Source organism: Saccostrea cucullata, unplaced genomic scaffold (genome assembly GCF_032062105.1).
Source record: "Saccostrea cucullata isolate Sc308-1 unplaced genomic scaffold, CSIRO_AGI_Scuc_v1 ctg15328, whole genome shotgun sequence".
In the NCBI taxonomy this organism is placed as follows: domain Eukaryota; kingdom Metazoa; phylum Mollusca; class Bivalvia; order Ostreida; family Ostreidae; genus Saccostrea; species Saccostrea cuccullata.
The window spans coordinates 4,613-14,644 of NW_026918873.1; the positions used below are offsets into that span (position 1 = coordinate 4,613).

The 10,032-nt window shown below is 34.2% G+C and overlaps 1 protein-coding gene across 1 annotated transcript; it reads right to left on the bottom strand.

Annotated features, from left to right (window-relative positions):
• Positions 1–771: 771 nt before the first annotated feature.
• Positions 772–6,806, bottom strand: LOC134273059 (rap guanine nucleotide exchange factor 4-like; the record flags this gene model as incomplete). Its single annotated transcript, XM_062755230.1, has 3 exons — positions 6,710–6,806; positions 1,116–1,258; positions 772–860 (listed from the first exon to the last, which is right to left on the bottom strand). Coding segments are annotated over exons 1-3 (270 nt in total), but the record flags the coding sequence as incomplete, so codon positions are not given.
• Positions 6,807–10,032: the final 3,226 nt, after the last annotated feature.

The following is a 10,032-nucleotide window of genomic DNA, read 5'->3' on the forward strand; positions in this document are numbered from 1 at the left end:
CAGTAAATTTTCCTCCTTAATATTCTTAATATTTTCAAAGTATTCCTATTAAAACTTTAATTGCTCTTGTGGTCAAACCCTATCTATTGGGGTCAAGATTTAAACAAACTTAAGTCAACATTCTCTGTGGATACATCCTTTTAAATATGACTAATTATGACCTTGCTATGCTTTATATAGAATTTTCCTATATATTTCTATAAAGAACTCTGATCAACCATTGTGCCCCTACCCTACTCCGGGGAACATGATGTGAACAATCCTGAATATACACTACGTATTAAAGCTTTCACTCAAGTTTCACTGTGTTTCTTGAAATTTTTTCCCTACACAATCTTAACTTAATCTGAGCCATCATCCATGTTAGTTTGATCTGAGCCATCATCCATGTTAGTTTGGTCAAGTCAGGCCTTATTTTGGAAAGGAACCTCCTCAAAAACAAAAACAAAAAATTTTAACATAGTCACTCATACAGAAAATAGATCTCAGGTGCAGCCTCTGAAGCAAGACTGGTAGTATGTATCCATACCTCTTGATACATCATCCATGCAAGATTGGTCTAGGTAAAGTTCATGGTTACTTGAGAATGGACCTGCACCTAAAACTGTAATTTGGAACACCTATGTCAGGGGCACAGGACCAGGAAGAATTCATTGTAACTTGGAAATGGACCTGCTCCTAAATCTTATGGGAAACTGATATAAGGGGCACAGCATAAGCTCACTTTTTTTGACTTCTTTGAGGTGACCTTGAATAACTATTTAGATTTACCTTGTGGTCCCCTGTCTCTGACACTAGAACCTCCAGGCTTCCAGAGATCACAATGTACCAGTTTGTCCCAATATCCCCTTGGCGGAACACTATAAGATATAAATGTAATTGGTAAGGACTCGATCTGCGTATTAAAATTTGACAGAACTTTGATATTTCTACTGTTCAAGACTTAAAATAATCTCAATACATGTATAAAACTTAACTTATCAATGTTATTCCAGATATTCCAATGAATTTTTTAAAAATAAAATTCAAAAAAGAGGTCAGAGAGATGTAGTTACTTAATAATATACTCCATAACAAAATTATTGTTTAATATGTGATCAAACAATGTAACTTACATGTAACGCCTTTGTCCAGGTCTTCATAGTACCCATACACACAGATCTGCTGGAGAAGGCTGGGGTGGAACTTCTCAAAAGCTTTCAGATTCTTTAAATGTGAGTAAATCAGATCGAGTTCTTCTCCAGTTCTGTCACATGGTCTATTAAAAGACAGGATTGGAATGGACTGTATTGATAATAATTCTGTTTATTATACTTCTGTTAAAATGTTTTCTATATAAAGTTCAGAAGGTAAAATAACTATCCTTTATAGTCTACGCATAGCAAAACTATACCCCGGGGTATAGTTTTTGCTATCCACCCTCAGAAAATATTCATGCAATTGTTGCCGCCAATTTTGATTTCCAGCGATAAATCTTTAAACTGATGATGTCATAATGACTTCAGTAGCATTGTGACGTCATCAGGATTTCAGATTATTCTTGCAGAATTATCTTTCTCCAAAGAAATTCAAACATCAGAAATTAAATTATACATCAGTATAAATATAATAAAATGCTTATCCACTGGTTGTGAGTGGGATAACTCTTTTATCAAACCCTTGACAGGAACTATTCCCCTCGGGCAAGCCCTCAGGGAATAGTTCTCTGTCGCGGGTTTGATAAAAGAGCTATCCCACTCACACCCAGTGGATAAGTGTATAATATAATTAAGAGCTAGTTGGGGTGAAACAAGAAGAGATGTTGTAGTGATCAGAGAATTAAAAAATCTTTTCGAGAGTGTGAAATTTAATAAGTACCGGTATACGTATGTCCATAGATCATGAATGCCCTGCCCAGGATGAAGCTTAATAGTTCTCCTCAGTATGTATCAGCATATTTTAAATTTTAAATTTCATGAAAATACATATCTTCAATAGTTTCTATGAAGCTGAGATAAACACTAATTTAAGAAAATTGCTAGAGTTCAAGGTTGAGAAAAGGGCCAAGGTAAAAAAAAATGTTGATAGTAAAAAAGCTCTCATCAATATGTATCAGCACATGACGCTTGATAAAATATTTGAAAAGTTTCTTTTAAACTGTGCTAATGCAAAATGTTATTAAAGGACAGAAATACAGAAGGATGGAAGATGGACATGACAAACTGTATATGCCCCAGTCATATTCATGGTGTAGAGAAAAAAAAATTGTATGATAAATTTTATTTCACAAATGAAAAATTCTGATTCTGTGGCATCAGGAAAGTTATTTTTCCCATAAAGATCTCTCTTTTATCCCAAAAAACTGCACTAAGGGACAATTTACAAGTGTATTGTGTGTATATTCCTCTCCCATAACTAAAGAAAAAAAATTCAGATTTTGCATCCACATGAATTGCTCTTTCCAATTTGAGTACTATATACAGTATACAGGGAAATTTTCGCCCCCGTTTTATTTTCGCCTCTTTCGCCCTAACCTCTGTTGGGCAAATTTTAAAAGGAATTTAAAGAGTACAGTATATTTTCTTAAACAAAATTGTGACTGGGTGAATTTAAACCTGGGCAAAATTTTTTGCAAGTGTGAAAGGGCAAAAATAAAGTAATGCGAAAATAACCCTGTTCACAGTGTATACGTTTGTATGCAAAGTATTTTTCTATATCAATAATACCATACTGTATAAAAGCAAAGTGTTGGGTGACATTAAATTCACCCAACATTGATTAGATTAATATTAACCAATTTCATTACCTTGGTATTAAATTCCCATGAAAAATTTATCAGCTTAGTAATTAGCGTTCACGCTAGACATGTGAGGATACAGTTACAATGTACACACATTGATTAGCTTAATGTGTACCAGGTATCTAATGGCATTTTGTTATTTTTAAGTGACTTATAAAGTAATGGCTACAGATGAGCAGCTAATTATAACTTAATTGTACTCCACTGAATGTCAATTGGTCACATATGGCACTTGCAAAATACACACAATCAACCCATCCTATCTCTTTTCAAGTGAAATTTAAAACTCTAACTGAAATAGACAAATTTATAATACCACAAAAATCAATATATGTCCCCAAATCATTGATATAGTTTGTCTTTTAATACAAAAGTATATACACATGTATATAGTTTCAGGATCAATTAATGTCACATAAATACTACGAGGTGCTTTTAAATTTCAAAGAATACTCTGAAGCTTAAGGATTTAAGCAAAAATTTAGTACATATACAAAAAAGCTCACCATAACTGACAAAATGTGTTACAAGGCAGACTAGTTTCATGATAAAACAACTTTTCTTCTTTTAAAACGGTTACCTAATTTGTCTAGACCAGGCAAAACCAGAAGTCTCTGTCGAGACTGAAGCTCTACTGGTTTGTACTTATTATATAGCAAAGGAAGAGAAAAGTACTTAAGCAGTTGGGAATTGAAACTTTACAACAGCAATAAATAGGATAATGATCCTTGAATAAGTCTCATTATGTTCTTAGTATAGTCTACTTGCATGCCACATTATATTATAATCAGACTAAAACTGTATTTGGAATAGCATTTTGAGAGTATATAACAGAAATTTCTATTTTTAGTAACTGTGGCAACACCGTTCATTGAAGTAAAAAACCAATACACAGAATTATGTACCTTATTGAAGTCTACTTGTGTGCCAAGTTATATTGAAATCACATCAAAACTGAAGGAGGAGTAGCATTTTGAAAGAATTTCACAGAAATTTCTATTTTTAGTAACCACAGCAACACCTTTCATCGAAATCCAAAACCGATACACAGAATAATGTATCTAAGTGTAGTCTACTCTTGTGCCAAGTTATATTGAAATCAGACCAACACTGTAGGAGAAGTAGCATTTTGAAAAATTTCACAAAAAATTCTATTTTTAGTAACCACGGCAACATCGTTCATCAAAATCAAAAACCGATATATAGAATTATGTATCTTAGTGTAGTCTACTTGTGTGCCAAGTTATATTGAAATCAGACCAAAACTGTAGGAGGAGTAGCATTTTGAAAGAATTTTACAGAAATTTCTATTTTTAGTAACCACGGCAACACCGTTCATCGAAATCAAAAACCGATATACAGAATTATGTATCTTAGTGTAGTCTACTTGTGTGCCGAGTTATATTGAAATCACACCAACACTGTAGGAGAAGTAGCATTTTGAAAGAATTTTACAGAAATTTCTATTTTTAGTAACCACGGCAACACCGTTCATCGAAATCAAAAACCGATACACAGAATTATGTATCTTAGTGTAGTCTACTTGTGTGCCAAGTTATATTGAAATCACACCAACACTGTAGGAGGAGTAGCATTTTGAAAGAATTTTACAGAAATTTCTATTTTTAGTAACCACGGCAACACCGTTCATCGAAATCAAAAACCGATACACAGAATTATGTATCTTAGTGTAGTCTACTTGTGTGCCAAGTTATATATTGAAATCAGACCAAAACTGCAGGAGGAGTAGCATTTTGAACGAATTTTATAGAAATTTCTATTTTTAGTAACCACGGCAACACCGTTCAATGAAATCAAAAACCGATACACAGAATTATGTATCTTAGTGTAGTCTACTTGTGTGCCAAGTTATATTGAAATCAGACCAAAACTGTAGGAGGAGTAGCATTTTGAAAAATTGTTTACAGACAGACAGACGGACAGACAGACAGACAGACAGACAGACGGACGGACGGACGACGGACGCATTACCATCGCATAAGCTCTTCTGGTCTCTGACCAGTAGAGCTAAAAAACCAAACCTCAACATAGATCTACTTTTTTTCTAGACAACTATAGACATAACAAGAGGCCCATGGGCCTTATAGGTCACCTGAGCATTATTCAACAACTTTCCAGTGATTGAATTTGATCCATGTTTTAAGCCAGATACTATAGCATTTAAAATTTGGTCATCATAACTATACACTTAGCAGTTCCTTAGTTTGGTTACTTAATACCCATAGGCAGGGTAGGGGAACAAAAAATGCATTTCAACAAATCAGTAATATTCAGCAATAATCAGTAGTGCCGCTACCACACATTAACCCTTGACTCTAAGGCCTAGATCCACACATTGAACAATTTTTGGAAAGGCATCCTTGCTTTTCAAAATTATTTGATTAATACCAAGGAGCACATTTCAAACAATTCATTCATTTTCTGTATATAAGTATAGCCCCCCCCCCCCTCCCTCTATGGTACAACTGACCCTGGGGCCTTGAAATTTACAATTCTTGAGGATTAGGGCCCTTGCTCATAAACTATATAGGTAGTTCATCTGCTTAAAACCCAGGAGCAAAGAAGAAAATATTCAAAGATTTAATGTTTTTTCAACATACATGTATAATCAATACAGCCCCGCCCTAACACCAGAATCCCTGATCCTGGGGCCATAAAATTCACAACATTGGCAGAGGCACTCTTTCTCATCATAAGTATGCACCTAGTTAGTCTATTCAATACCTAGGAGCAGAGAAGAAGATTTTCAAAGAATTCATGCATTTTAACTATATAATCAATAGAGTCCCCCCCCCCCCCCCAACACCAGAATCCCTGACCCTGGGGCCATAAAATTCACAATTTTAGTAGAGGCACTCATGCTCATCATAAGTATGCATTTAGTTAGTCTATTTAATACCCAGGAGCAGAGAAGAAGATTAAAAAAAAATTCATTTACTTTCACTATATAATCAATAGAGCCCCGCCCTAACATCAGAACCCCTGACCCTGGGGCCATAAAATTCACAATTTTGGTAGAGGCACTCTTGCGCATCATAACTGTGTACTTAGTTAGTTTATCTAATACCCAGGAGCAGAGAAGAAGATTTTCAAAGAATTCATGTATTTTCACTATATAATCAATAGAGCCCCACCCTAACACCAGAACCCCAGACCCTGGGGCCATAAAATTCACAATTTTTGTAGAGGCACTCATGCTCATCATAACTATGTGTTTACTTTATTCATTTAATACCCAGGAGCAGAGAAGAAGATTTTCAAAGAATAAATGCATTTCACTATATGATCAATAGAGCCCCGCCCTAAGACAAGAACCCCTGACCCTGGGGCCATAAAATTCACAATTTTGGTAGAGGCACTCTTGCTCAACATAACAATGTACTTTGTTAGTTTATTTAATACCCAGGAGCAGAGAATAAGATTTTCAAAGAATTAATGCATTTTCACTATATAATCAATAGAGCCCCGCCCTAGCACAAGAATCCCTGACCCCAGGGCCATGAATTTCACAATTTTGGTAGAGGACTCAACGCTGATTACAATCATGCAAACAGTTTGACTGCTTGATGTCCAGGAGTAAAGAAGAAGATTTTTAAAGATTGCATTAATTTTAATGGTTTTGGCCCCACCCCTCAGGCCCCAGGGGGGCAGGGATCATGAAATTCACAATTTTTGTTCCCCTTAACCCATAGATGCTTTGTGTCAAATTTGGTTGAAATTGGTTCTGAATCAGTGGTTGCAGAGAAGAAGCTGAAAATGTTCAAAAGTTTACGACCGATTGACGACGAACGACGTACGACGAACGACGTACGACGGACGAAAACAGATAGCAATAGGTCACCTGAGTGACTCAGGTGACCTAAAAAAGAAATTGACATACCTTTTTGACATAAAAGAAAACTAACATACCTTTTGTCTAGACAAGCAATCCACTCTGAGACCATCATTTATAGGCATTCATAGGCTGGTAACATTCACAGTGAAAGTCTCTGTATTCCTTTTTTATTAATCTTCTGAATCTAGATCCTGTTTTTAAGGGTCACATTTCTCTCATTCCCTAAAAGAATCTAATAAAATGTAGGATATTAATAATTAGTGCAAAATGTTCAGTTATTGCATGGACCTAAAGTTATTGTCACTATACACAAGACATTGCAGATGCACACTAAAGATATACCCAGGGTAAACTACTGGTATAGGCCTTTAAGATATCTTCTTAAAAAATAACAAGTCCAATATTATTGTTGTATCATCTACAGAAAAATGTTAGGCATACAATTGTTTTAATTTACTCATTTTTCTGTAGATGATACAACTATATGTATATATAACTGCATAAATTCAACAATTATTTAATACAAGAGGGAAATTTAACTTAAAAGACATGTATTGAAGTTAATTTAGATACCGGTAAATTGTATCTAGTAGGAAACTGTGAAAAAAAAAATTAAAACATAAATTTGTAATTACAATTAAAACAGGTTATAGATATTTATACAATGTAACAGATAATAATAAGGAAGCAAAGTGATTCTTCTAAACACCTACCGGAATAGTCCTCCATGTTCTATAAAAGCATGACAGAAAATCACTAGAATTCCCAGCGCTAATTGACAGATTCAGGAATGACTGTGAAAACCAAGTGTGGCTGAATAACTAAAACTTATCCAGTATAACTACAACCAGCAAGTGTTATTAGGAGACAAAGACGGTCTGTTATAACGAGTAATCCACTCTCTACCCGTGTCAGAGGAGCTCATCACTACATGCTCCCCGATAAAAGTAATCAATGTCCATATATTCATAGGTATCTGCAGCTGGCAAGTAAAATATTGACCATGAAGTGATACAAGAATCACAGTGAAGAGCCAATTATATGTGGCTTGGCCTTCTGAGGTAATACCTAACCTTTTAATTATAAGCTGTTCGCACTGATCTGAACGTATATAAGTCAATAAGTGTGTCATTTTACAAAAGAAAGAAATAACAATATTACCACATCCAAAATTGTAAGGTAATTTTTTTTTAGTTTTAAACATAACATATAGTTTATACATAGATGTAAATCTCCATGCAGTTCTAAGTAATATTTGTAAAATATCAATTTTTTTTTACATCTAAAACCAAATGGAATTTAAGGTTAAGATTTTTTTTCTCCTAAATATCAAGTATCCAGGTATATTGTATTCCCTGCTCTAAACCTGTCAATGAAACTTAACCCCGAATGCATGTGGAAACATTGTTGATTTCTACAAAACATAAATCCTGCTTAGATCCAACACTTGGACCAAATTACATTATAAAGGGAAACCTTGTCCCTTGCTGTTTAATGTATAACGAAGACAAAGTGACATGGGGGTCTTCAGGGATCTCATATTGTTTGCTGCTGTTGTTTAGTATAGCCCCTCCTGGGAGCCCCAGTAAACAGAATTCAATATCTTCATAATTATCAGATGACACCAATCAGTATTCTTGTCAGATTATTAGGGGACACAATCTCTAGTGACAATGAATACCGCAGGCTTTCAAAGTTTGTATTTTTTCCAGTGAAAATTTAATTTAAGAGTTATTAATATGCTCTCTCAGTCTATGATCAATACCTGAATCATAAAAACTGTCATAAAAAGGATGTATAAACTAAGACAGCCCATACCTACCCAATATTTTTAAAAATCTTTGAAAAATTGCAATTGCCAATATTATAAAAAGCTGAACAAATCTGGTTTCATGAAATTTTGAATTTGAATTAGAGGGTTAATTTATAATCTGATGCAGAAAAAAATTAAACTGGACTATACAGACACAAAATTAGTCGGCAGACAAAAAAGGTCAAGTGAGCAAGACAACAGCTGATGAACTGCCAACTGTCTGCTGAAGAATCCAAATTTTGCCTCAAAATTCATTGGCTGTTAGTCATTTTTGGCAATCTGACGGTTTTTTTTTTGTTTTTTTTTTTTAGAAATAGCACATATTCCAGACTTCTGTGAAAGTGATCTAAATTTAGATGTGGTCAAGGTCAAAAAGAATGTCAAGTTCAATAAATAGATATAGTCAATAGCACTCGTCAAAATTCATTAGATATGAAGTTTCTATGAAACTGAGCTAGTCAACAATTTTAAACATGGTGAGGTCAAAGGTAAGGTCAAGGTAAAAAAAAATATATTGATGCTAGGGGACACAAAATCAGTTCATTATATATGTTAATTCATAATATCACAGATCATTATTACTTTACAATTTTTCAATGAATTTTGCTATGAATTTTTCCAGGTATACTAAAACAAATTCTTAAAATACATAAAAATTCTCTATACAATTCTATCTGTGTTTCCCGGTATACTAGACAAGTTTTACTGTAGCCAGATCGCAGAGACACAGAATATCAGGGAGGGGGACAACCACTCAAAAAATACAGGTACATTATGCTGACAACAACCTCTCATCATTTAGAGCAGTTTACCTTTCATTTCCATAATTACTGACTGTGCTCTAGACAAAAACCCGAGCTTAAAAGAAACGCATTAACCATCAACCTAGGGTTTACCTGTAATCAATTACGAAGATCAGACAGAGGGAAAATAAAAAGACCAGACTGGGAAAAACTGCAGGAAGTTACAACCTATGTCATGCAAACATCTCTGTAATAATCCCTTCTCATTTAGTCGAAGAACAGCGCTAAAAAAGGACATCTAAAGGGACTCTTCTAACAAACCGGTACTTGAAGACTTTCATGCATGCAAATTATAACTTACAAAAGGATGTTTCTAAACCTCAGTGGATAAAATTCATTAACATATTTCTATCAAGCTTTAATAAGCTTCACACTCCTTTGAATAGAATGACATTTCACAAAGTAATTTCAATGACAATTTGAGTTATACATGTAATACATGTCTTTCAACATTTGTTTCAATTGCTACATAAACATAACTTAACGTAACTTAATTTTTTAAAACTAATTTCGCTCCACTGAAAAACACTCCTAACAAAAACATATCATGTACAATTGATTAAGGATTGTCGGTACATGTCCTATAACTATTAAATTAAGAAATCAATGGAGTAAAGCAACAGATGAGATTGCATGAGTCCTCTCATAATCACAACAACAGCATCACAGATTTAACAGGCAGTTCCTGACCTACCTCTAATCTTTATGGAAATAAATGAAGCAAGTTTTATTGACAAATCTTAATTTACTGCCAGTGACAGAGTGAAAATAATTGAAAAGT